The 26,320-nt window shown below is 40.2% G+C and overlaps 1 protein-coding gene across 3 annotated transcripts in view; it reads right to left on the reverse strand.

Moving 5' to 3' along the window:
* The window catches only part of ap1g1 (adaptor related protein complex 1 subunit gamma 1), a 145,163-nt gene that overhangs the window by 111,891 nt on the left and 6,952 nt on the right, over nucleotides 1-26,320 (reverse strand). For 2 of the 3 annotated variants that reach the window (XM_041190917.1, XM_041190915.1), the window contains exon 2: nucleotides 461-664. In XM_041190917.1, coding sequence (XP_041046851.1) covers nucleotides 461-661 — 201 coding nt within the window. In that variant the 5' untranslated portion in view covers nucleotides 662-664. Of the gene's footprint in view, nucleotides 1-460; nucleotides 665-758; nucleotides 778-26,320 lie in introns of those variants that run through there. The other variant, XM_041190916.1, reaches the window with a different exon arrangement.

Here is a 26,320-nt window from a genome sequence, read left to right on the forward strand (position 1 = left end):
GTATTTTTATTTTTGTTTATTATTTCATGGGTGCTGGAGCTAAACCTAATCCTGTTTTCAAATATCTGGGCAGCCTGCATCTTGAGCAGAGGTCACTAAATAGCAAATCAAGAACTGTGGGCATTTTTCCCCCTTCAAGAACAGACAGGAATAGAAATAATTTATAATAGCCCCATGGTCACCCAGCTGATGTTAGTTAACTCACTATATACCAGAGATAGAATCTAAGTCTCTCTAGACTACGTAGCTCAACTACTCAACAACAGATTTAAGGTGTAGCAATATTTTCTTCTTAAAGCAAGTTCATGATAGCGATTCACAACTGACAGCTATTAGTTCAAGTATGAAGTATGCTGATACATTGAGTATACCAAAACAAATTTAAATTTGACAGTTCTATTAAAATAACCTCAACATTGCTTGTTTCCATTTTTAACCCCACAAAAAAACTGGCAATTACCTGGCCAAAGTGTGCAGGATATCCTAGCATGTGCATGTACAGTAGTTTTGCCACATTTCGACAGCGATAAGTATTATCTTCCTCCCTGAAAGATGATCGAATTGAAGCACATTCCTTCTGTATCATCTCACGCTCCTCAGCTTGGGTCCTGGCTGTCCGGATAGTCCGGATTAACTCCCTCAGTCTGATGGGGGCTGGCATCCTCTAAAGTTAAAAAAAAACGCAATAAAACACCTCCAGAGAACAAGATCCTAATTATATCCATACTTTGTTAAAATCAAATTAATTTCAAACATACTATTTTGCATCAAAATTTCCAGGGAATCTCAATGCACATCAAAACGTCAAAAAATGGAGTAAATCTGTAGAGATCAACGTAAACAATTAGGACCCAAAGGTAAGCTCACACCACACTTTCCTTCTTTAAGTATGAAAATTTAAAGTTTCAAGCATCTAGTCATATTTCATGCACATTAGGCACAGTATATTTAAGAATATTTCACTATGGAAGCTTTCCCATTTTTGATGTGATCGATACGGATATGAAAATACATTCAAAGAAACAGAAAAGACAGTGCATGCCAAAATGAAGATCTTTTTAAATGCTTAAAATTTCAATAAAAGAATAAAAATAAACTGTTTTCTGAGGCAGAAGGGTCAGTAATTGGAGGACATAGATTTAAGGTAATTGGTAAAACAACCAGATGCGACATGAGCAAACTTTTTTCATAAAGTGATTTGCTGTGATATGGAATGCAATGTCTGAAGGAATGGTGGAAGCAGATTCAATAATACTTTTCAAAGAGAATCCAATTAAAATTTACAAGGCTACAGGGAAAGAACAAAGAAAAGTACAGCACAGGAACAGGCCCTTCAGCCCTCCAAGCCTGCGCCAATCATACGGCCCGTCAACTAAAACATTTTGCACTTCCGGGGTCTGTATCCCTCTATTCCCATCCTATTCATGTACTTGTCAAGCTGCCTCTTAAACACCACTATCATACCTGCTTCCACCACCACCTCTGACAGCGAATTTCAGACACTCACCACCCTCTGCGTATAGAACTTGCCCCGCACATCACCTTTATAGTTTTCTCCACTTACCTAAAATCTACATCCCCTAGTAATTGACTTTTCCACCCTGGGAAAAAGACTATCTACTCTGTCCATGCCACTCATAATTTTGTAAACTTCTATCAAGTCACCCCTCAATCTCCGTCGTTCTAGTGAGAACAATCCGAGCTTCTCCAACCTCTCCTCATAGCTAATAACCTCCAGACCAGGCAGCATCCTAGTAAACCTCCTCTGCACCCTCTCCAACGTCTCCATATCCTTCTGGTAATGTGGTGACCAGAATTGCACGCAATATTCCAAGTGTGGCCTAACCAAGGTTCTATACAGCTGCAGCATGACTTCCCAGCTTTTATACTCAATACCCCTGCCAATGAAGGCAAACATGTCATATGCCTCCCTGATTACCTTATCCACCTGCTTTGCCACTGTCAGTGACCTGTACACCTAGATCACCTCTGCCCGTCGATGCACTTAAGGACTCTGCCATTTACTGTATAATTCCTGCCTGTATTAGACCTTCCAAAATGCATTACCACGCATTTGTCCGGATTAAACTCCATCTGCCATTACTCCGCCCAAGTCTCCAACCGATCTATATCCCGTTGTATCCTTTGACAATCCTCTTCAGTATCTGCAACTCCTCCAACTTTAGTGTCGTCTGCAAACTTACTAATTAGCCCAGTTACATTTTCCTCCAAATCATTTATGTATACCACAAACAGCAAAGGTCCCAGCACTGATCCCTGTGGAACTCCACTAGTCACAGCTCTCCATTCAGAAAAGCAGTCACAGCTCTCCATTCAGAAAGAATAAGGGTGTGGGATTAATTGGATAGCTCTGTCATTGGGCCAAACTGGCCTCCTTCCATGCAACATTATTTTATGATTCTAAGAATCATCAGTTTCCTGCTTTACCCATAATTCTGGATGTACTTTTCAAATCATTCTAAACCCTATAACTTGAACATAAGCACAGCTTTTACCATGGACGTAAAAGCATTATACTGAGCAATGTCACTAGTGGCACTGGGGTCAAAAAAGGGATACATGAGATGAAACAAATCTGGGTGTAATATAATTCTATTCAGGTATCCTCGCATCTTTAGCTGGAAATTTCACCAAATGACGGTGGAGCCATGATATACATGTATTTTTGGAAAAGAGAGTAAAAAACAGGATTTGCCCCAACATTTTGCAGTGAGGTGCAAATCTTCCAAATGAAGTTTACTATTTTTATTCCATCTGTCCACCAATGCTTTAAAGAGGTAGCTAAGGCATGATTTAGAGCATGTAAGGTTCGCATGTGAGAATTATTTTTAAATCTTTTGTCGACCGCGTTTTTATTAAATTAAAAAGTGAGCTATGCTTCATTTCTTTCCCATCTCTAGATACCCTGAGTTGAACCACTATACTTCTAGATATTGTTTCCATTAGAGAATTGAACAAGTAACAATGATACATGCCGAAGTCAGGGTGGTGTTTGACCAAGAGGGGAACATTTGAAATACACATTGTTTTTCTAGATATTTTCAATAATTTGACTTATTTATCGTTCTTTTACTATGGTAAGTTTGGCTATTTGATTCATGTCAATTAAGAATCCAATTCATTTCAATAAAGAGCATTCCAGAGAAACTTTGTTAGATCAGCATTCCCTGGTGCTATCCAACGAAAGGACAATATACTCTCCTACAATATCATTAAGTTGTTGCTTTATTTAAAAAGTTTGTTACATAAGCTATGAGAATGTACTGCTCAAGCAGCAAAACAAATATCATAATTACACTTCATGTTGTTTATGCAGTGACAGAAATCGGAAGACCATGCATGCACAACTGAAGAATGTTGCTAGTAAATAAAAAAAGAACATAAGTCACCTGCTACACAGAAAATAGAAATTAGTGAAAGGCTTATGTTTTTTAAAGAAGCAACTCACTGAACACAATTTTCCCCCATTAAGAAAATCAAGGTAGAATGCCAAGGCCCACAATGTAAGATACAAAAGTTGAAAAGATGACAAGAAAAAAACCAGAAAGTAGCAGATTTAAAAGCAGGGGATTGTTTGAGAAAGGAAAGTCTTAAGATCTTGAGAGATTTCACAGTTGTGGGGTCTTGAAAAAGATTTAGAATAAGCCACCGAACAAGGAATCTTGAAGTTAACACAGTTGAATTTGAAGTGGGTGCCAAGAATTCACTTCCCATACATTAAATATAAACTGAAAATGCAGTTTGAACAAAACGAGGTGTTAACATAATCCTAAAGCTGACTTCATGAAAAAGGACACAAGGCCAAAACAAATTTAAAAATTTGATTAGAGCCAAGCAAAAACTTCCTATATAAAGTATGTGGACCTTAGAAGTGCAATTCATACTTCTAGCATTAGTGCAAATTGATTCTGACTTCACACCAATGCTAAACTGAGAACACAAGAATGGGATGCAGGCCTGACTTGAGCCAAGAGAACTGGAATGAGATTCAATCACCAAATGAAAATGCGTTGACTTACATAATCCTTATGTTCTATAAATTTTGAACTTTAAAAGACACACAAAGTCATAATCAGTCTAAAGATTGCAGTGGGTATTTTTTTTTTTTTTTACAAGTATTTTGAGCTAAACATTATGAAGGACAGTGCTGAAGAACAGAACACTAATCCCATGGTGTGAATTCTATGTCACCAGAGTGTTAAAGAATGGTTACGGCACCCTTCATGTTCTGGTTCTCTGCAGTGGCAATTCAACTTGTCCTACTTCTAAGTCCTTTCCCTGAAAGTCTGCATTTTTTTAAATCTTCAGGTGCTGTACAGGCTTGAAATAGCTTCTATGGGTATGTAAACAAAGTAAAGATTAGCAAAGACAAATGTGGGTCCATTAAAGGCAGGGTAGAATTTATGATGGGGAATAGGGAAATGGCAGGGAAGCTAAATAATTACTTTTTGTAACTTTTCACAGAGGAAGATACAAAAAAAACTTCCCTGAAATAATAGAGAACCAAAAGACAAGTGGGAATGAGAAACTAAAAGGAATTAGTATTAGTAAAAAAGTAGCACTGGAGAAATTCATGAGACTGAAAGTTGATAAATCCCCAGGACATGATAATCTACATCCCATTGTGTTGAGATGTGGCTATAGAAATAGTGGATGCATTGATGGTCATCTTTCAAAATTCTATAGATTCTGGAGCAGTGCCTGCAGACTGATGGTTGCAAATGTAACCCACAAGTTAAGAGAAGAGGGAGAAAGAAAACAGGGAACTACAGAGCTGTTAGCCTGAAATTAGTAGGGAAATACTAAATCTATTACAAGGATGTGATAAGTGAACACTTAGAAAATAATGATCTGACTGGGCAGAGTCAACATAGATTTATGAAAGGGAGATCATGCTTGACAAACTGAATTGAGTTTTTTTGAGGCTGTTTCTTGCAGAATAGATGAGGGGAACGAGTGGATGTGGTGTATTTGGATTTTTAGAAGGCTTTCAATAAAGTCCCACACAGGAGGCTAGTAAACAAAATTAGAGCACTTTTTAAGCCAGTACGTAGAAAGTCCTACAAGAGAGGGGGCGGTCCTGGACTTAATTTTAGGGAATGAAGCCGGGCAAGTGGTAGAGGTATCAGAGGGGGAGCTTTTTGCAGACAGTGATCATAACTCTGTTAGATACAAGATTGTTATGGAAAAGGATTAGGATGGGCCAGAAATTAGAGTTTCTAAATTGGGGGAAGGCCGATTTTAATAAGATATGATTTGGCCAGGGTGGACTGGGAGCAGCTACTTTTAGGTAAATCTGCACCAGAGCAGTGGGTCTCAGTCAAGAAGGAAATAGGGAGAGTACAAGGCCAACATATTCCAGTAAAGACAAAGGGTGGGACCAACAAATCCAGAGAAGCCTGGATGTTGAGGATATACAGGATTGGATAAAGAGAAAAAGGGAGGCTAATGGCAGATACAGAGGGCTCAAAACAGCAGAAGGCCTAGAGTAGTTTCAAATGTGTAGGGGGGAGCTTAAAAAGGAAATTAAGAGAGCAAAAAGTAGGCATAAAAAAAGTGGCAGGTAAAATAAAGGAAAATCCAAAGTTGTTTTACAAGAACATTAACAGTAAGCGGAATAACTAAGGAAAGAGTAGGGCCCATTAAGGACCACAGTGGTATTTGTGTATGGAGCCAGAAGGCGTAGGTAGGATTCTAAATGAATACTTTGTGCCAATGTTCACAAGTGAGGGGGACGACGTGGGTATGGAAATCAGGCAGAAGGACTGAGATATAATTAAAGAAATTAGCATAGAAAGGGAGGAGGTTCTAAGTGGTCTGGCAGGCTTAAAAGCAGATAAATCTCCAGGCCCGGATGAAATGTATCCCAGGCTGTTGAATGAGGCAGGGAGGAGATAGGAGCGCTGGCAATAATTTTCAATACCTCTCTGGCCACAAGAGAGGTGCCAGAGGACTGGAGGTCAGCCAATGTGGTACCGTTATTCAAGAAGGGAGGAAGGGATAAACCAGGGAACTACAGGCCAGTCAGTTTAACCTCAGTGGTGGGGAAACTATTGGAAGCAATTCTGAGGGACAGAACTCATCTACATTTGGAGAAGCAGTAATTAATCAAGGACAGTAGCATGGTTTTGTTAAGGGGAGGTCACGTCTGACCAATTTGATTGAATTTTTCAGATGTGACCAGGTGTGTAGATGAGGGCAATGCATTTGACCTAGTCTACTTGGACTTCAGCAAGGCCTTTGATACGGTTGCGGATGGGAGACTGATAACGAAGGTAAGAGCCCATGGAATCCAAGTCAATTTGGCAAAAGTGATGCACTTGGGCAAGATAAATAAGGCACGGGAATACACGATGAATGGTAGGACCCTGACAAGTATCGAGGATCAGAGGGACCTTGTTGTGCATGTCCACCATGGTTAAAGAAAGCATATGGGAGACTTGCCTTTATTAGCTGAGGCATAGAATATAAGAGCAGGGAGGCTATGCTGGAACTGTAGAAAACACTTGTCAGGCCACAGCTAGAGTACTGTGTGCAGTTCTGGAATCTGCATTATAGGAAGGATGTGATTGCACTGGAGTATGTGCAGAGGAGATTTACCAGGGTGTTGCCTGGGCTGGAGAGTTTTAGTTATGAGGAGAGATTGGTTAGACTGGGGTTATTTTCTCTGGAACAGAGGAAATAGAAGCGGGACATGATTGAGGTGTATAAAATTATGAGTGGCGTAGATAGGGTAGACAGGAAGGTACTCTTCCCCTTGATGGAGGGGTCAATAACCAGGGGGCATGGATTTAGGGTAAGGGGCAGGAGGTTTAGAGGGGATATGAGGAAGAATTGTTTCACCCAGAGGGTGGTGGGAATCTGGAACTCACTGCCCGAAAGGGTGATAGAGTCAGAAACCCGCATGACATTTAAGTAATAACTGGATATGCACTTGCGATGTCACGGCATACAACGCTATGGGCCTAGTGCTGGAAAATGGGATCAGAATAGTTAGGTACTTGTTTGATTGGTGCAGACCGATGGACCGAAGGGCCTTTTTCTGTGCTGTGGAGTTCTATGACTATCAGATAGGGGACAATATAATGGTATGAACTGAGGATTGGTTAATGGACAGAAAACAGTGTAGGAATAAGCAGGTCATTATCAGTTGGCAGGCTGTGACTAATGCGGTACCACAAGGATCAATACTTGAGGCCCGGCTGTTCACAATCTATCAATAGTTTGGATGTGGGGACCAAATGTAATATTGCCAAATTTGCAGAGGACAAAAACTGGTTGGGAATGTGTGCTGTGAGGATGATGCAACAAGGCTTCTAAGGGATTTGGACAGGCTAAGTGATTGGGCAAGGACTTAGGTGGAATGTAATGTGGAAAAGTGTGAGGTTATCCACTTTGGTAGGAGAAAGGAGATGCAGAGTATTTCTTAAATGGTGAGAGATTGGGAAGTGCTGATGTCCGAAGAGACCAGGGTGCCCTTGTTCATAAATCACAGAGCTAACATGCAGGTGCAGCCAACAATTAGGAAGGCAAATGGTATGATGGCCTTATCACAAGAGGATTTGAGTACGAGTAAAGATGTCTTGCTTCAATTGGATAGGACCTTGGTTAGGTCACGCCTGGAGTAGTGTGTACAATTTTGGTCTCCTTACCCAAGGCAGCATATACTTGCCAAAGAGGGAGTGTAGCAGAGGTTCACCAAACTAATTTCTGGGATGGTGAGACTGTCCTATGAGGAGACTGGGCCCGTATTCTCTAGAATTTAGAAGAATGAGATTATCCCACTGAAATTTACAAAATTCTTCACAGGCTAGATGCAGAGAGGTTGTTTCAGGGCCGGGGGTGGGCTGTGGAAACTCAGTCATTAAGTATCTTCAAGACAGGTCAATAGATTTCTAGATATTAATGACATCAAGGGATATTGGGATAGCATGGGAAGGGGGAGTTGAGGTAGACTATCAGTCATGATCTGGCTGAGTGGTGCAGCAGGCATGAGAGACTCAATGGCCTATTCCAACTCCTCCAATTCTCTTGAAAGCCACAATTAAAATCTGACTCCACAACAATTGGGTAACACATTCCAGATCCTAACCACTCAGTGGATAAAAAAATGCTCTCATGTCACCTTTGGTTCCTTTGCCAATCACCTTAAATCTGCCCCTTTGGTTCTCTACCCTTCTGCTAAAGGGAACAGTATTTCTCTATCTCCTTTGTACAGTCCACGGTGCTTCTCTATCTCCTCTGCACAAATATCTCAATCTTGGAAACTTCTCTCATCTTTCTTTTCAGCCTCTCTTTTCTAACCCCAGCTCCTCCAAAATATCCATGTCACTGAAGTTCCTCATCCCTGGAACCAGGCTCATGAAACATTTATCCACCCTCTCTCAAGCCTTCACATCCTTATTAAAGTGGGGGGTGTCCAGATGCTCCAATTGGGACTGAACCAGTGTTTTACATGATGCTCACCATAACTCCTTCGTTTTTGTACTCTATGCCTCTACTTATAAAGTCCAGGATCCTATATGCCTTTTTAATCACTTTCACAATCTGCCCTGTCACCTTCAAAGAATGTAACATATACACCCAGGTCTCTCTGTTCCTGCATACCTTTTAGAATTTTATCCTTAGTTTATCACCTTTACCAATTCTAACAAAATGTATTGTAAGGAACATAACTTTTTATTTTTGTTGGACTGTTGTAAAGAACATACCTTCTTATATTCTGTTGGACCGCGATAAAATTACAATGCTGCAGTTTAAAAGACATGTCTACTGGTACAGGATGAGAGATACATACAATGTTGCAGTCCTGGAACAGAGAATGCCATTAAAGACAGGATGATGCTGGAAAGGAGTCCTGGACCAAGGGAGTTGCCTGGCAAAAACATTTTAATTGGCTCCTGACCAGGTTTTTGTGTGAGGGCAATGCAGAAGATTAGCTCCTAGCCTGAAAGGAAAAAGACCTAACATTTTGCTCCTATGTTAAAGATTCCAGTAATTCCACAATAGCTAGTTGGCTTTTTTTCTTCATATCTCTATAACTTGCTCTCTCTTTCTCTCCCTCTCTGAAAACCCCTGTCAAGAAGCAAAAGGAAAAATCAATGTTAGAGACATTGAAAGGCAAATACTCAACCAGCGAACTAAATACTGAAAGTGCTGGAAGATCACCTCGTATCATCAACAAAGAACTGAAAAGAATTTGGAAGACATTGATCAAAATCAATCCTTCGAAGGCTGCACCCCAGAATTGGTGCTATTGAACTGTTTTATCCCACCATTAAAATCCATTTTTTTTATGCCTTGTATGTGTGCGTATAGGGATTTAAGAAGGTTAGAGTTAGAAATTAGCAATTCATATTTCTTTCTTTTGCCACTGGTTAACACCACTTTGTTCAATAAACAGTTGTTTACTTATTAAGGTTACAAACCTGGTGCTTGTATCCTGTTAGTCTAAATTAAACTTTCAGATAGAATTGGGGCAATCTGGTGGATTAGTCAAACTTTTCACATGTCACGGCTCAGGGAATAGTGTGGCTTGATATTACAGTGCATTATCCCCAGTGAGTCGTGACAGCATCACTTCACACTTCTATTAAATTTCATCTGCCTCATGTCCGGCCATTTCACCAGCCTATGCCCTTTTGATATTTATCAGTATCTTCCTCACACTTACAATATTTCCGGTGTTCTATTATCTATAGATTTTAAAATTGTGCCCAGCACACCCAAGTCTAAGTTATTTATTTGGGTCAAGAAAAACAATGGACCTAATACTGGCCTCTGGGAACACTACTGTATACTTTCCACAATCAGTTACCACTACTGTTTCCTGTCACTCAGCCAACTTTCGTATCTATGCCACCACTGTCCCTTTTATTCCATGGGTTTCAACTTTGCTGACAAGGTTATCAAACACCTCTTGTAAGTACTTTACACAGATTACCCTCAGCAATCTTCTCTGTTACCTCAAAAAAGAAACAAATTAGTTGAATGCAATTTGCCTTTAACAAATCCATGCCTGCTTTCCGTAATTAATCCACACTGTCCAAGCAATTTAATTTTGTCCCAGGTCATTCATCATCTCTCGAAGCTTTCCCACCACAGAGGTTAAACTGACTAGCCTGTAGTGCTGGGATTATCTTTAAACGTTCCAGAACAAGGGTGTGGCTTTTGCAATTCTCCAGTCCTCTGGCATCACCCCCTCATATATACGGAAGATTGGCCAGTACCTCCACAATTTCTGCCTTCACTTCCCTTAGTGTTCTCATAAGCATCCCGCCTGGCCCTGTTGACTTATCAACTTTTAAGTACAGTCAACCCTTTCTAATACCTCTTCACCAATTTTTAGCTCATTCAGTGTCACAGCTCTTTCACCATGACTTTAACCAACGTCTGAGGTACTTTCCATCTGTGTAGGTGAGCATAAAGACTACAGTATAGATAAGAAAACTTTTATGGCATTATGATGCAGGGTGCCATTCAAGTGAGGGAAGTGAAAAGTAATGTGTTAATGATAAAGGATAATATAGTCAGGGGGATAGATACTGTTTCTCTGTATCTTCGACTGGGAGTTCCAACAGTTGTGTTGCCTGCCCAGTGTCAGGGAAGAAGGGCATCTTCTCACAGCCAGAGACAAATTTGGAGTGGGAGGAGAAGGATCCAGTTGTTGTGGTCCATATAGGAACCAAAGACTTAGATAGAAATAGGGCTGCTGAGGCTGCCTTAGGATTTGGGTTTACATTAAAATACAGAACCTTAATTATGAATTATTACCCAAGTCACACACTAAGTAACATAGGGTCAAGCAGCTTAGAGAATTAAACAAGTAGCTCAGTGTGATTTTGGGGGAAAAAAGAGGTTTCGATTCAAGAGATACTGGCACAAGTACTGGGGAAGTGGAAGCTGTTCCGTTGAGATGGGCTTCACTTAAAAACAGGATAGGATCAGTGCTCTGGTGAATTGTATAACTAGGGCTTTAAACTAAAAGGGTGTGGGAGGGCTGGGGCTGGGGTTTTAGGTGAAGAGATGTTTAGAAATCTAAAAGTAAAGACAATAGAATGATATAGTAATGAGTAAAGTCAAGCAGAGTAGAACAGGTAGGGGCAGAACTTAACAGTACTAGTTCAGTGAATAAGGTCCATGCAAATAATTGTAAAAAACCAACATGAAAGGCTGTCACCTGAACACATGAAGCATTTAGGGGAATAGTGGCATGAAGAGAGATAAATGGTTTAGATTTAATCACCATTACAGAGATATGGTTACAAGGTGACCAAGGTTGGGAAATAAATATTCAGCCGTACACATAATTTCAAAGGTGGACTGAATGGAAGAATAGCAGCCCTGATAGTAAAGAACCTTGGCTCAGAAAACCAGAAAGTAGAATCAGTCTGGGTGGAGGTTAGGAATAACAAGGATCAGAAAACACTGGTGAGTAGTTTATTGGCCCCCCCCTAACAGTTCTTACACCATTGGTCAGAGCATTAAGCAAGAAATTGTTTGAATTTGCATCTATGGTAATGCAATAATTGTGGGGGACTGTGGCATTCATAGAGACAGAATGAAACAACTGGCAAAGATAGTCCGGAAGTTGAGTTTTTAAGATGCTTTTGTGGAACAATACGCTGTGGAATCAACTAAGCATAGTTTACCTCTATTATTGTGCAATGAGGCTGGGTTAATTAGTATCCTCATAATAAAAGATCCTCTGAGAAAAATAATCAATAATATAACTGAATTCCATATTGAGCTCAAGACTGACATGCTTGAGTCACAAACAAGAATCTTAAACTTAAAGATAATTACATAGGTATAAGGGGAGAACTGGCTACTGTTGACTGGGTAAATAGACTAATGGGTATGTGGTAAATAAACAGCGGGAAGCATTTCAAGAAACAATTTGCAATGTTCAAAATACATTCCATTAAAAAACAAAAAAACTTAGCAAGCCACAGATGAGCCTTTCTTACTAAGGAAATTAGGGATAGTATTAGCAACATTATACGCCTCTTGTATTCTAAGAACAATAGTGAACCTGAGGATTGGGAGTGCTTTATAAACCAGCAAAATGTTGATAAAACTCTCCAGGAATATAAAAATGGATTGTAAGAGCTTTAACAAGTATATAAAAAGGAGAGTAGCTGAAGTAAATCCTGGTCCCTTAGAGGCAGAGACGAGAGAAATTATCAAGAGCAATGAAGAAATGGCAGAGGTAGTGAACAAATATTGTGTCTGTCTTCAAAGTTGAAGGTACAAATTACAAACCTGAAATAAAGGGTAAACCAGGGGTAGCTAATGAGGGTGAGGAACAATAGTAACAAAGAAAATTGGAGAAACTTAGGGCACTAAAATCCAACAAATTCTCAGAGCCTGATGACCTACATCCTAGGGTTCTCAAAGAGGTAGCTGCAGAGATTGTGGAAAATGCAGCTGGAAAATATTGGAATCTATTACAGAAGTATCAGAAAATCAACATGATTTTACCCAAGGGAAATTGTGTTTGACAAATTTGTTAGAGTTGATGAAGGGAAACCAATAACGTGGCATACTTGGATTTCCAAAGACATTCAGTAAGGTGACACACAAAAGGTTAATATGCAAAATATGGGCTCATGGAGTAAGTAATATATTGGTAGAGGATTGTTTAATGGACAGGGGGCAAAGAGTGGGGATAAATGGAGCATTTTCAAGTTGGCAGGCTGCGACTAGTGGAGTGCTGCAAGAATCAGTGCTGTGGCCTCAGCTATTTACAATCTATACTAATGAATTTGACTGAGAGAGAGCAATGTTTCTAAATTTGCTGACAATACAAATCTAGATGAGAATGCAAGCTGTGAGGACGATAAAATGAGGCTGCAAAGATATAACAACAGGTTGGGCAACTGAATGGGCAACAAGGTGTCACATGGAATCTAATGTAAGGAAGTGTGAAGTTATTCACTTCTGTCATAAGAATAGAAAAGCTTTTTTTTTAAAAAAAATGTGAAATTTGTAAATGTTGAATGTTCAGAGGGGCTTGGGTATATTCATTCAGAACACAAAAAATTAGTATTCAGGCACAGGAAGCAATTAGGAAGGCAAATTGCATGTTGGCCTTTATCGCAAGGGGACTGGAGTACAAGAAGCAAGAGATCTAGCTACAACTGTACAGAGCTTTAGGGAGACCACACCCAGAAAACAGTGCAGTTTTGGTCTCCATATTTAAAGAAGGATAAACTTGCACTGGAGACCGTAAAGCAAAGGTTCATGAGATTGATCCTAGGGATGAGGGGGCTTGTCCTATGATAAGAGGTTGAGCAAATTGGATCTACATTATCTGGAGTTTAAAAGAATGAGAGGTGATCTCATTGAAACAAACAAGATTTTGAAGTGGCTTGACAGAATAGACACAGATTATTCCTCCCTGGCTGGGGAATCTAGAACACACAGACAGTCTCAGGAGCTGATCATTTAGGGCCGAAGGGGAGAGAGATTTTTTTGCTCAAAGGCTTGTGAAGCTTTGGAACTTTCCACCTCAGAGGGTTGTGAATGCTTCATCGTTGAATATATTTAATGCTGAGATAGACCAATTTTTGACCTCTCAGGCAATCAAGGGATATGGGGAGTGGGCTGGAAATTAGACTTGAGGCCACAAACACATTAGTCATGATCATACAGAACAGTTGATGCTACTATTTATGTTCTTATGCTTTTAGCATATTCTTCCTTGATAAAAGTTAGATGTAAAGTACTCATTTAGTACCTCAGCCATCCCACCTGACTCCATGCATCGACCCCCTTTTTGGCCATTAATCAGCCCCCCTCTCCTCTTACTGTAAGAATATGCCCAAAGGAGATTTTTGGGTTCCCCTTTATGTTACCAGTGTCTTCTCAGACTCTTTCTTTACCTCTCTCTTTTCCTGAGCTTACATCTGTCATACACCCTGTTTTTCTGCTTCATGTTACTCTTTCATCATCCCCAGGGAGCTTTGACTTTGGTTTCCCTACCTGTGCCCTGCCTTTTCCTCATCTGAATGCAAGCACATCTATGTCTACTCCTGTTGACAAATAATAATCCATCTACTCAAAATTGTCAGAGTACTCCTCTCATTATCATGGCATAGAAAATGAGAAAGCTACCAACATTAAGATTTTAGACTGCCAATTTTTTGCAAATCAACCAAAAAATGGCTGAAGATTACCAAAAAATACTTTGATCCAAGGACCCATATCTCAAGCATGAGAAAATCCTGATAATGATTATACTCAAATTTTGCAGGAGGGGAAACAAATCACAATGAGGAAGTAGATAAAGGAGAAAAGAAAGCATTTATACAACACATACACATACTCCATATCCAAATTGTTTCGTATCTAATGAATTATTTCTGAATTGCAGTCACTGACATAAGCAAACACTCCAGCCAATTCATCACAAGATTCCAGAAATAACAAGGTTAATATCCAATTAGTCTGTGTTCTTATGGTGTTGATTGAGCAAGGTTTGGTAGCCAGCATAGCAGGAAAACTTGCTGTTGAGCCAAAGTAACATTTCTAATTGAACATTTCAAATAGAGGTCAAAGGGCAACTTCATATGAATATCAAATAAAACATGGCAGACTAAAGCTCATGGACTTGAGTGTCAATGCGAAAAAGTACATCTAAAATGACAGAAGTTTAAGACTACTAGTTAGATGCAAAAGAACTGAACAGATTACATCTATTTGGATATGCAGAGATATTTTCTGCATCTTTACCACAGAACATGCTGTATGGCTAAACTCATCGCAGTTGGAGAAAAACCCCAAAGTGCCTCCTAGGTTTAAGAGCAGAATTTTGGAACAAGGTCCTTCAGCAAATCTCTCAACTAATTTTTTGCAAATTGGTTGGCTTTTTTTGGTTTAAATTCATGGGATGCATGATAATAGCAGCATTTATTGCCCATAGCAATTTCCCTTGAAATGATGGTGGTAAGCCTCCTTTCTTAAACCTCTGCAGTCTGTGCACTGAAGATAGGCTCACTGCTGTAAGGTAAGGAGTTCCAGGATTTTGACACAGTAATAATGAAGGAATGTCAATAAATTTCCAAGTTAAGATGGTATGGTGGAGGTGGTGTTCCTATGCCTCTGCTTCCCTTGTCCTTCTAGATGGTAGAGGTCATAGTTTTGGAAGGTACCAAAGAAGGCTTGGCAAGTTGCTGCAGTGCACCTTATAGCTGTCACTGTGCACTATTGATGGAGGGAGTGGACATTTAAGATGGTTAATGGGGCATTAATCATGCGGGTTGCTTTTTCCTGGATGTTATCAAGCTTTGAATGTTGTTGGAGCCACACTCACCCAGGTTAGTGGAGAGTATTCCATCAAACTCCTGACCACAGAACCTAGTGGAAAGGCTTTGGCAAGTCAGGTGGTAAGTCACTCACCACAATACCCAGCCTCTGATCTGCTCTCATCGTCACAGTATTTATGTGGCTTGTCCACTTAAATTTCTGGTCAGTTGTAAGCACAGGGTTTTGATAGTGGAGGGTCTGATGATGGTAATGCCACTGTATACCACAGTTAGACCCAATGGTTATTGCCTGGCATTTGTATGGCAAAATCATTACTTGCCACTTATCAGTCCAAGCCTAGATGTTGTCCAAATCTTGCTATATTTGAAAACAGGCTTTCATTATTTGAGGAATTGTGATTGAAACTTCACTGTGCAATCATCAGCATGCATTCCCAGTTCTGAACTTAAAATACTAAGATCATTGAAAAAACAGTTCAAGTTGTGTTAGGATCCCAGCTATAAGGATACTGAACAAGCCTGATACTTGTTGGAATTCGAAACAATATGAGCTTCTACTTAATCCAACAGGCTTAGCTCAGCCTAACTTTTTTACTGTACCCTTCACTCTGATCGGCTTTTAAATACACTCATACTCGGAGAAGCTGTTCCTTTTTCTCTCAAATCTGGCTGCATAGGTCCCAGCTCAGGTCTACGGTATATTCCTACCGATATGACCTCCTAGTCCAAGTATAGGTGCCGCTGACAGTCACACGCGACACATGTGGACACTCCCTTGCCATTTATTCCGTAACTGGACTTATCTCTTTACAGAACTACATGGTCCTACCCAGTTCTCCAGAACACGCTCTTATCCTCTCCAAACATACAGCACTGAGTTTGCTGGTTAAACACAATTGACTGGATGTCTGCAGCCTCCAGGTCAGCTTCTCTTAAACTTACTTTTCCCTAAAGATAAACAAAGCCACCAGTTTTCCTTTTAGAGCACAGTTCCACCCTCAGAAATTTCCTCCAGAGCAATCTGAGGGCTTTCATGCTTGTAAAAGTGTCTCAGCTGGACCAAAAGTTCAAGCAGTTTTATACACATACATGCATACTGAACCAAACCGAAAGTAAACAAACCCTAAATCACAAACTGAAAGTAAACTCTACATTCTTAATATAATGCACAATAGATAGTTATAACAGTTGGTTGAGCCTATGACACCATTATGATGTCCTGGGGCTTAGTAGCTGGCCTCCAATAACCACAATCATGTTTTTTTGCTACATATGATTCCAGTCAGTGGAGAGATTTCTCTTGATTCCTTCAATTTTATTTGAGTTCCGTAGTTTCGCAGCTTAGCCAAATTTCAAGGGCAGCCACTCTCGCATCTCACTTCTGGAATTCAGTCCTTTTGTACACATTTGGTCCAGGGCTCTAATGAACTTTGGAACAGAGTAATCTTGGCAGAACCCAAACTTAGCATCAGTAAGCAGGATATTGGTGAACAAATGCCACTTGATATAGCTCTGTTGATGACACCTTACATCACTTTCCTGATGAGATGGTAATTGGCCAGATTGGATTGGTCCTGCTGTTTGTAGATAGGGCATACCTGGGCAATTTTTCACTGTCAGTCAGTGCCAGTGTTGTAGCTGTGCTGGAACACTTGCTAGAGGTACAGCAAGTTCTAGAGCTTAAATCTTCAGCAATACAAGGGTGCTGTTAGAGCTTTTGCTGTATCCTGTATACTCAGCCATTTCTTATTACTGTATTAAAAATTGATCACAAGAATTGTAGATTAAGAGATCAGCATTTATGATCCCTGACCAAAACTTGATGACATACCAACGTAATGCAAACTTTACAAGTAAATTGAATTTAATGAATTATTTTATGGGTAACCTTAAAATAGTTGCCACTGTAACGTGCAATGCCATTCCAGATGATAGGTTTCATGAACAGCATCTCAGCTAGCAAATTCTCCCAACAAAGATTTCTACTGTGTAAACGAAAGTTCTCAAAATAAATTCCCATGACAGTTGTACCACAAATTAGACTGAGAATTAAAAACAACAGTTTTAATCATACACATTCAAAAACAGCTGTTGGTTGATTTGCACAAGTCCAATTTTTAGGTAAGGCATTAAAGCACATCACCATGAACGCACATTTCAGTTAGTCTTTTGTACATTCTTTTGAAATCGCTTTGTACACGAGAGAAAGTTGTTAAATCTACCTTACTTATTCCATAAAGCAAATCTTTCAATGCCACCAGACTTCTTAAATTATCACTAGGCCAGAATGATCAGAAATACAGTATGATGAAGGATTTCTAAAAATTGATTGAATAAAATTGAAGATGTACTACATAAAACGGTATCAAGCTTAAAAGTTCTCCTGCCTGTTTGAAGTGAACTACTAAGAAAGAGGTGCAAAGGCAAGAGGGAAAATGGTACCGAATTAAGATACGATTCCAAACCAAAAGACAAGGTAGAATTGTGAGAAGGGCAAAATGGCAAAGAAATATTTCAAACTGCATAGGTCAAGAGAAGTGAATGAAGTTTATTAGTTTTATTTAGAAAAAATAATGATGGAGTGGGACCACTAGAAGTGGGATCTGTGAGGATATGACAACTGATGCTGCAAGTGTTAAGAACGGTGGCATAGTGGTATTGTGTGGACTAGTGTTCCAGAGATGATCTGTGGACTAGGGTTCGAATCCCACCACGGCAGATGGTGAAATTTAAATGCAATAAAAATCTGAAATTAAAAGTCTAATGATGACCATGAAATCATTGCCGATTGTAAAAACCCATCGGGTCCACTAATGTTCTTTAGGGAAGGGAGTCTGCTGTCCTTACCTGGTCTGGCCTACATGTGACTTCAGACCCACAGCAATGTGGTTGACTCTTAAAAATGCCCTCTGAACGAGAGCAATTAAGGATGGGAAATAAGTGCTGGTCTAGCCAGTGACACCCACATCCCATGAGTGATATCACAGATCATCCAAAAAGGGATGGGAGATTGGAGCTCAGCACAGAGTCAAGTAGAATGCCCAAGTTGCAACCAATATGATTCAGCATCAGGTGGTGGCCAGAGAGACAGAGGGATGGAGTGTGGCAAGAATTGGAGACAATGGCTTTTCTTCCCACTATTTAACTCAAGGAAGTTTCTGTTCATCCAACCTAGGGCACTACACACCACCTGACATAAAGAGAGCTACACAGCAGAGAAACCATTGAAATAGATTTAGATTAAACCTTCAGAGAATCAGACAAGGGATTTGCCCACTGAACCTGCAAAGGAAGAATGAAAAAAGACAACTGTCAAGTTTGTGAGCCTGGTTTTGCAGAGTGCTTTATGTTTGGCAAAGTGGTTGTTCTGCACCTGTAGGATGACAGTTAGTTAATTAAGATATTTTAACTTTATAATATAAAATATTCGGGTACTGACTGTACTGAGTATAACAAATTTTTGATCCATTTAATACAGGGTACCTAGAGTAATGTGCACAGACCCCTGTTGACAACCAGGTGTGGCTCTTCTAATCTCTGCCATGCAATTTGTTTCAGGTAAGTGGTTGCTAAATTACAATTTTAAAAACTCCTTTAGTGTAGTTTGGGGAAATGCCACTATCTCTCAGAATCCTACCTGATATTAATTCAATGTGAGGTGCTTTGGGACACTGAAAAGACACAAGAATAGATGCAAATCTCTTGTCTTTGAGTGGCAGCAATTTTAAGCCCAATTCAGCTTATTGCATTAAAATGAGCTTAGAGATATGTGAGCAGTGTCAACATGGGATGTGTTTAGTTTTTAGTGCCACTGAATTTTTGAAAAACCCAATTTTGTTTATTGCATTCAGTTAAACTGGGATATATGAGTGTTTGAAGGAAGTGGTTGCAAACTGTTATTTATATTAAACCCAACATTTTCACACATGCACAGCTTTAATATGGCTTTTTCCATCAGATGTAAACCTGCCTTTTCAACTCAGGAGAAAACAGTTTCCAAATTAGACTTTCAAGGTGTAAGGCCAGATTTTTGACTAAATCTATATTAATATTTCTAGGTCTGTTTTTACACAGACAGCTTTATGTTATGTCCCCCCGCCCACCACCACCAGCACTCACCACCACCGCCCGCCAACCCCCCCCCCACCCCCCACGCCCCCCCACCACTCCCACCGCCACCCACGCCCCCCCACCACCGCCCCCCCCAACAAGAGTAAGAAGTTGAAGTCCTTGATGAAAAAATAACCAGAAATGCTGCATTTAAGAAAAGTACTGTTGTAGTAAAGATACTAACTTGATCACAAATGTTTTATGGGTTTCTGCTAGTAAAATCAAATTAGATGGTCAACATGGGTAAATGAAGAAAAGGTCTCATCTTTGATACAGCTCCTCTGGAAAAACAGCACTGACAACATGAAAGCTGAAATCAGTGAAATTTTATAACAAAAACGTTTGACCAATAGAACCCAGAGGGTAATACTTCAGGAATTATCATCAGCCTGGGAAAATGTTACCAGTGGGCAACCTCAAGAGGTTTTCTGGGATCTCTTTTGCTTAACATTTAATAAATAAGGAGCTCAAAGTCACAATAACAAGTGGTATTAACATGGTACCTTTAATGTCATAAACATTGCAAGATGAGTCACAGAAGCAGTAAAGCAAAATTTAACATTGAGCCACACAAGGTAATATGAGGGAAGATGGCGAAAACCTTGGTCAGAGGTAGGTTTTAAGGAGCGACAAAGGAGGAAAGAGGTAGGGACAAGAGGGGTTTATGGAGGGAATTCTAGAGCTTGGGGCCTTGATAGTTGAAGTCATGGCCATCAATGGTGGAACAATTAAAATCAGGGGTGCTCAAGAGACCAAAATTAGATGAGCAATGGGTTGTGGAGCAAGAAGAGATTACAGATATAGGGAAGAGCAAGGCCAGCGAGGGAAGTGAAAACCAGGAAGCAAGCTTTAAAATCAAGGTGCTGCTTCTCCAAGAGCCAGCATTGGTCAATGACAACAGGACATTAGGTGAATAGAACTTGATGCAAGTAAAGACACAGGCAGAGCATTAGATGGCCTCAAGCTTACAAAGGGTAGAATGTCAGTAGTCATCCAGGAATGCAGCAGAATAATCCTGTGGGTTTGGGCGTCAGCAACACCCACATCCCATGAAGAATAAAAAACCAAGTCTAGAGGTGGCAGAGTCAGATGATCAGCTGAGGCAGGGGCAGGGGCAGAGACAGATGATTTTATGGAGGTGGAAACAGGCAGTCTCAGTGGAGGTGCAGATATGTAGCCAGAATCCCATCTCAAGGTCAACTAAGGAGATGGTGGAAGCAGATAACACAATCATTCAAATTGGATGCATTTCTTGTGGAAAATAGTATTTTGGAATACAGTACATGAGCAATTTGATACATAAGATATGCTAAGCGTGGCATGCTCAAGAGGAACAGATGACTTGGATTTTACTTAGTTCTGTTGAAGGATCATTCGGACTCGAAATGTTAACTGTGTCCCTCTCCGCAGATGCTGCCAGACTTGCTGAGTTTTTCCAGGTATTTTTGTTTTTGTTTTGGATTTCCAGCATCTGCAGTTTTTTGCTTTTGACTTAGATCTATTCCCACACCATTCACCACAAAGATTTCCCTCACTTCATGCCAGAGTCTGGTATAAATTGAGATTGATCACTATAATTGACCAACAACTCAATTATAGGAACACAAGTAGATTGTTGGATCCCGAGAGGTTGCTTCCACATTCAATTAAATTATCTTATTGGTAAATCAATTTCATTCACGTGCCTTTGTTTCACATCACTTATACTCTTATCTAACAAAGATCTCAATTATTGAAAGCTCAAATTGAAGCTACATCCAGAGCCTATCAAGGGAGAGAATCCAGGTTTGTACTATCCTTTGAGAAAAACTGTTTCATCATTTCGTCCCTGAATAGCTGAACTCCAACTTTACAATTATGTCCACAGGTTCTTGATTTACCACTAGAGGAAACAGTTTCTGTATCTATCCCAACACATCCTTTTAACACCTTAATCCAATCACCCCAATCTTCAATGCTCAAAAAGAATACAAGCAATCTTCATAATTTAACCCTTTAAACTCTCATCAGAGTACGTTATGGCTACCAGGCAGATGATGGGCTAGAAGAAGCATAGCCAGTTTTCATCCAGCAATTCCAACAAAAGCTTTAGAAATCTTGGAAAATTAGCTTCTTACAAAGATTCTTCAACTTCAAAGATGACACGTCAATGTGCTATAGAACCAAGTATCAACAGAATGTCAGGTAATATCTATATACTGAAGTACCTATACACCTCCCCAGAACATCACCTGCCACACCAAGATCATTTCAGACTTCACGTTTGTTTTGAAATGCACCAATTAATTGCGGTAACATCCAGAATCGTTGTAAAAACTCCGATTGTCACAGATTCTCATATCACTATCTATGGAGATGTCGGGAAAACTGATGGGTCTCAAAACCATTGAATGCAACAGTATTACATTTACATGGTTCACCACACTCTTGCTGGTGCAGCACGAAAATTTAAACAGGGCATTATTGTATAGGCATGGCTTGTCAAATCTGACCTGGAAGAGTTCATTTTAAGCCAAATAGTAGCCTCACTATAGCAAGCCTGTGGAGATCAAACATGTTTGCCATAGCAAGCAGCTCATTCAACTGAATTACTGAACTTGTGATACGGCTGAGACGCACCCAATATCCAACCTCTATCACCAATATTTCAGCAATCATCTGAATCTTCTGCTTTCTAATTATGCAGTACAACTAAAACATCTCCACTGAAGGATTTTAATGGACTGTTCCATTAGATATCACAAGTTTTAGCCTTCAATACTCTGGTCAAGAATGACCTTGTAATCATATAACATCTTACACAGCTATAGAACAACCAAAACTGAACAGCTTATTAATTGCTTTTTGTAGTTTTTTTTGTAGGCAAACCTGATCTAGCAACTCAAAAGTAGGCATCTATGAGGCACATGGGCCAACAGCAGAATTTTACTGAGCCACAATCTGTATCCTCATGGCCCAGCATATCCCTCACTTTACCATTACCATAATTCCAGGTTAACAACCCTGGTTCAACAGGAGTGAAGAGTACCAGGCACACCTAAAACTAAGGTGCCAACTTGGTGAAACTACAACATGCACGTTAAATGCCAAAAGCAGCATGTGATAGCCAGGGCAAAGCGATCTTAACCAACGGGTCAGATCAAAGCTCTGCAGTACTACCATAACCAGTCAATGAATTAAATACACAACAAACTTGAGGTGGTGACTCCACAAACATCACCATCCTCAATGAAGGGGGAGCCCAAGACATTAGTGCAAAAGACAAGGCTGAAACATTTGCAACCATCTTCAGCCAGAAGTGCAGAGTGGATGATCCATCTCAGCTCCCTTCTAAGATCCCCACTCAGTTGCCAGTTTTCAGCTAATTTGATTCACTCCATAGGGTGAAGAAACAGGTGAACGCACTGGATGCACAGGCCCTGACAACATCCCAGCTATAGTTCTGATGACTTGTGCTCCAGAACCAGCTGCACCCCAGCTACAACACTGGCCATCTACCCAACAAAATGGAAAATTGTCCAGGTATTATACCTTGCACAAAAAACAGGACAAACACAATCTGGCTAATTACTGCCCCTTCAGTACACTCTCAATCACCAAATAAGAGATAAAAGGAGTCTTTGACTATCAAGTAGCATTTGCTCAGCAATAACCTATTCACTGATTCTCAGTTTGGGGTCTGCCAGGGCCATTTCAGCTCCAGGTCTCATTACAGCCTTGATCAAAAGAGCTAAGTTCCAAAGTGAGAGCGACTATTCTTGACACCAAAGAAACATTTCATAAGTGTGACGTCAAGAAGCCTTAGCAAAACTGAGTTAATGGGAATTGAGGAAAACTGTTCATTGGTTAGCACAAAAGCACAAAAGGAAAATTGTTCTGGTTATTGGATTTCATTTCTGGAGGTATTTTGGATCTGGTTCAGGGGAAGGAGGTGGAACAAGTGATAGTAGAGGAGTATTTAAGCAAGTGATCATAATATCATAAAACTATAGAAAAGGGCAAGCAGCAATCCAGAGTAAAAAATAATTAATGGGGGAAACTTAAGCAACCTGAGAATGGACCTAGCGCAAGTAAACTGGAATCAAAGATTGGCAGCAAAACTGGAACGGAACAATTTAAAAAAGAGATAGCTCAAATACAGTCAAGTACATTCCCACAAGAGAGAAAGATAGGACAAAAAGCGAGAGCTCCCTGGATAACAACAGAGAGCAAGATGAAGCAGAAAATGGTGCGTATGACAGATGGCAAGTGGACAATACAATTGAGAACCAGATTGAATACAGGAAGTTCAGTGGAAAGTGAGAAAAGAGATGAGGAGCAAAGATAGAGTGTGATAAGAGGCTGGCACTTAATATAAAAGGGAATTATAAAGTCTTCTATAGATATATAAATAGTAAAAGGAAGGTAAGAGGAAGATTGGGGCTGATTAGGGATAAAAAGGGGGTTTAAGTGTGGAGGCAGAGTACATGGCTGAGGCATTAAATGAGTATTTCATCAAGGAAAATGATGCTGTGCAAGTCATAGTGAAAGGTGAAGTAGTTGAGGCACTCAATAGACCAAAAATTGATGAACAGTAGGTATTAGACATGTTTGCTGTACTTAAGTTGATGTGTCTTCAGGGCCAGAAGAGAAGCATGAGGATACTAAAGGAAGAGCAGAAATTGCAGAGGCACTTGCCATAACCTTCCAATCCTCTTTAGATAGAAGGATGATACCAGAAGGCTGGAGAATTGCAAATGTTACACCCTTTTCAGAAAAAGCTATGAGTGTAAGCTCAGCAACTACAAGCCAGCTGGTTTAACATAGTTGGTGAGAAAGCTTTGCGTAAAAATAATCCAGGGCAAATTAACATTCATTTAGACAAACGTGGATTAAAAAGCCAGCATGGATTTAAGGGCAAATTGTTTAACGAAGTTGATTTAAGTTTTTGATGAGGTAACAGTCGGTTCATGAGGGCAACGCGGTTGTTGTGATTTACTTGGACTTTCAAAAGACATTTGATAAAATGCCACATAATAGGCTTGTCAGCAGTTAAAGCCCATGAAGTAAAAGGGACAGTGACAAGAGAGAAATGGTGAACGGTTGTTTTTCAGGCTGAAAATATATAGCAGAGTTCCTCATGGGTCAGTGTTAGAACTACTGCTTTTCTTGACCTATATTAGTGACAGATTTGGGTGTACAATATATAATTTCAAAATTTGCAGATGACACAAAAGTTGGAAGTACTGTGTACTCAGGAGGATAGTGATAAACTTCAAAAAGGACATATACTATTGGAATCAGTGGATACAAGTCAGATGAAATTTAATATAGTGCACTGCAAAGTGATGCATTTTGGTAGGAAGAACAAAGAAACAGTATAAAATAAAGGATACAATTCTAAAGAGCGTGCAGAAACAGAGGTATATGTGTATAAATCTTTGAAGGTGGTTTGGCAGTTTGGGAAATCTGTTAATAATGCATACCGGATCCTAGGTTTTATAAGTAAAGGCATGGAGTATAAAAGCAAGGAAGTTACAATGATCCTTTATAAAGCACTGATTCAGTAGTCCATCCAATTCTAGGCACAAGGATGTGAAGGCATTAAAGAAGGTGCATAAAAAATTTACAAGAATGGTTCGAGGGGTGAGGAACTTCAAAGAGGAAGCTGGGGCTTTTCTCCTTACAGAAGATTAAAACAAGATTTGATAGAGGTGTTCAAAATCATGAGGAGTCTGGACAAAGTAGAAAGGGCAAAACGCATTCTGTTGGAAGGTTCCAGTACCAGAGAGCACTGGTTCAGTGTGATTGGAAAAAGCTACAGTGACGGGAAGGAAAACTTTATGCAGCCAGTGGTAAGGATCCAAATGCACTGCCTGAATGTGCACAGGTGCTGATTCATTGAGGCTTTCAAAAGAGGGTAGTTACCTGGAGAACAAATTTGCAGGGCTACAGGGAAAAAGCAGGGCAAGTTCTGTTTGCAGAGAGCCTGCACAGACATGATGAGCCGAATGGCCTCCTCCTGTGCTGCAACCATTTTATGATTCTATAATCTCAGCCCCAGGACATCATGGCAGGAGTTCCTCAAGGTAGTGTCCCAGGCCCAACCATTTTCAGCTACTTCAACAATGACCTTCACCCTATCATAAGTCAGAAGTGGGGATGTTTGTTGATGCAGTGCTCAGTACCATTCACAAAGCAGTTCATGCCCTAATACAACAAGACCTGGTCAACATTCAGGCTTGGGCTGTCAGTGGCAAACAACATTCATGCCACACAAATGCCAGGCAATGACCATCCTCAACAAGAGTAAATCCAACCATCTCCATTCAACATTCAAAGCTGTGAACATCACTGAAAGCCCATCCAGGGGACTACAACTGACTGACCATATAAATTCTGTGTCTACAAGAGCAGGTTTGAGGCTGGAAAGTCTATGACAAGACAGAGCTCCCTGGCTCCCTAAATCCTATTCACCATCAAGGCACAAGCCAAGAGTGTGATGGAATACTCTCCACTTGCCTGGATGAGTACAGCTCCAGCAACACAAGAAGCTTGACAGCATCCAGGACTAAGCAGCCCACCTGATCCACATTCTATTCACCACACCTTAAACATTCACTCCCTCCACCACCGACATACAATGAGGAGCAGTGTGTACCATCTACAAAATGCACTGCAACTTGCCAAACCTCCTTCAACAGCATCGTCCAAACTCACAACCCCTACCATCTAGAAGGACAAGGGCATGGGAACATCAGCACCTGCAAGTTTCCTTCCAAACCATGCAGCATCCTGACTTGGAACTATATTACCATTCATTCACAGTTGGTCAAAAACCTGGAACTTCCTCTCTAATAGCAACGTGGATGCATCAACATGAACATCAGTTCAAAAGGCAGCTCACTACCATCTTCTCAAGAGCAATTAGAGATAGACAA

This window comes from Carcharodon carcharias, chromosome 7 (assembly GCF_017639515.1).
Source record: "Carcharodon carcharias isolate sCarCar2 chromosome 7, sCarCar2.pri, whole genome shotgun sequence".
Classification (NCBI taxonomy): domain Eukaryota; kingdom Metazoa; phylum Chordata; class Chondrichthyes; order Lamniformes; family Lamnidae; genus Carcharodon; species Carcharodon carcharias.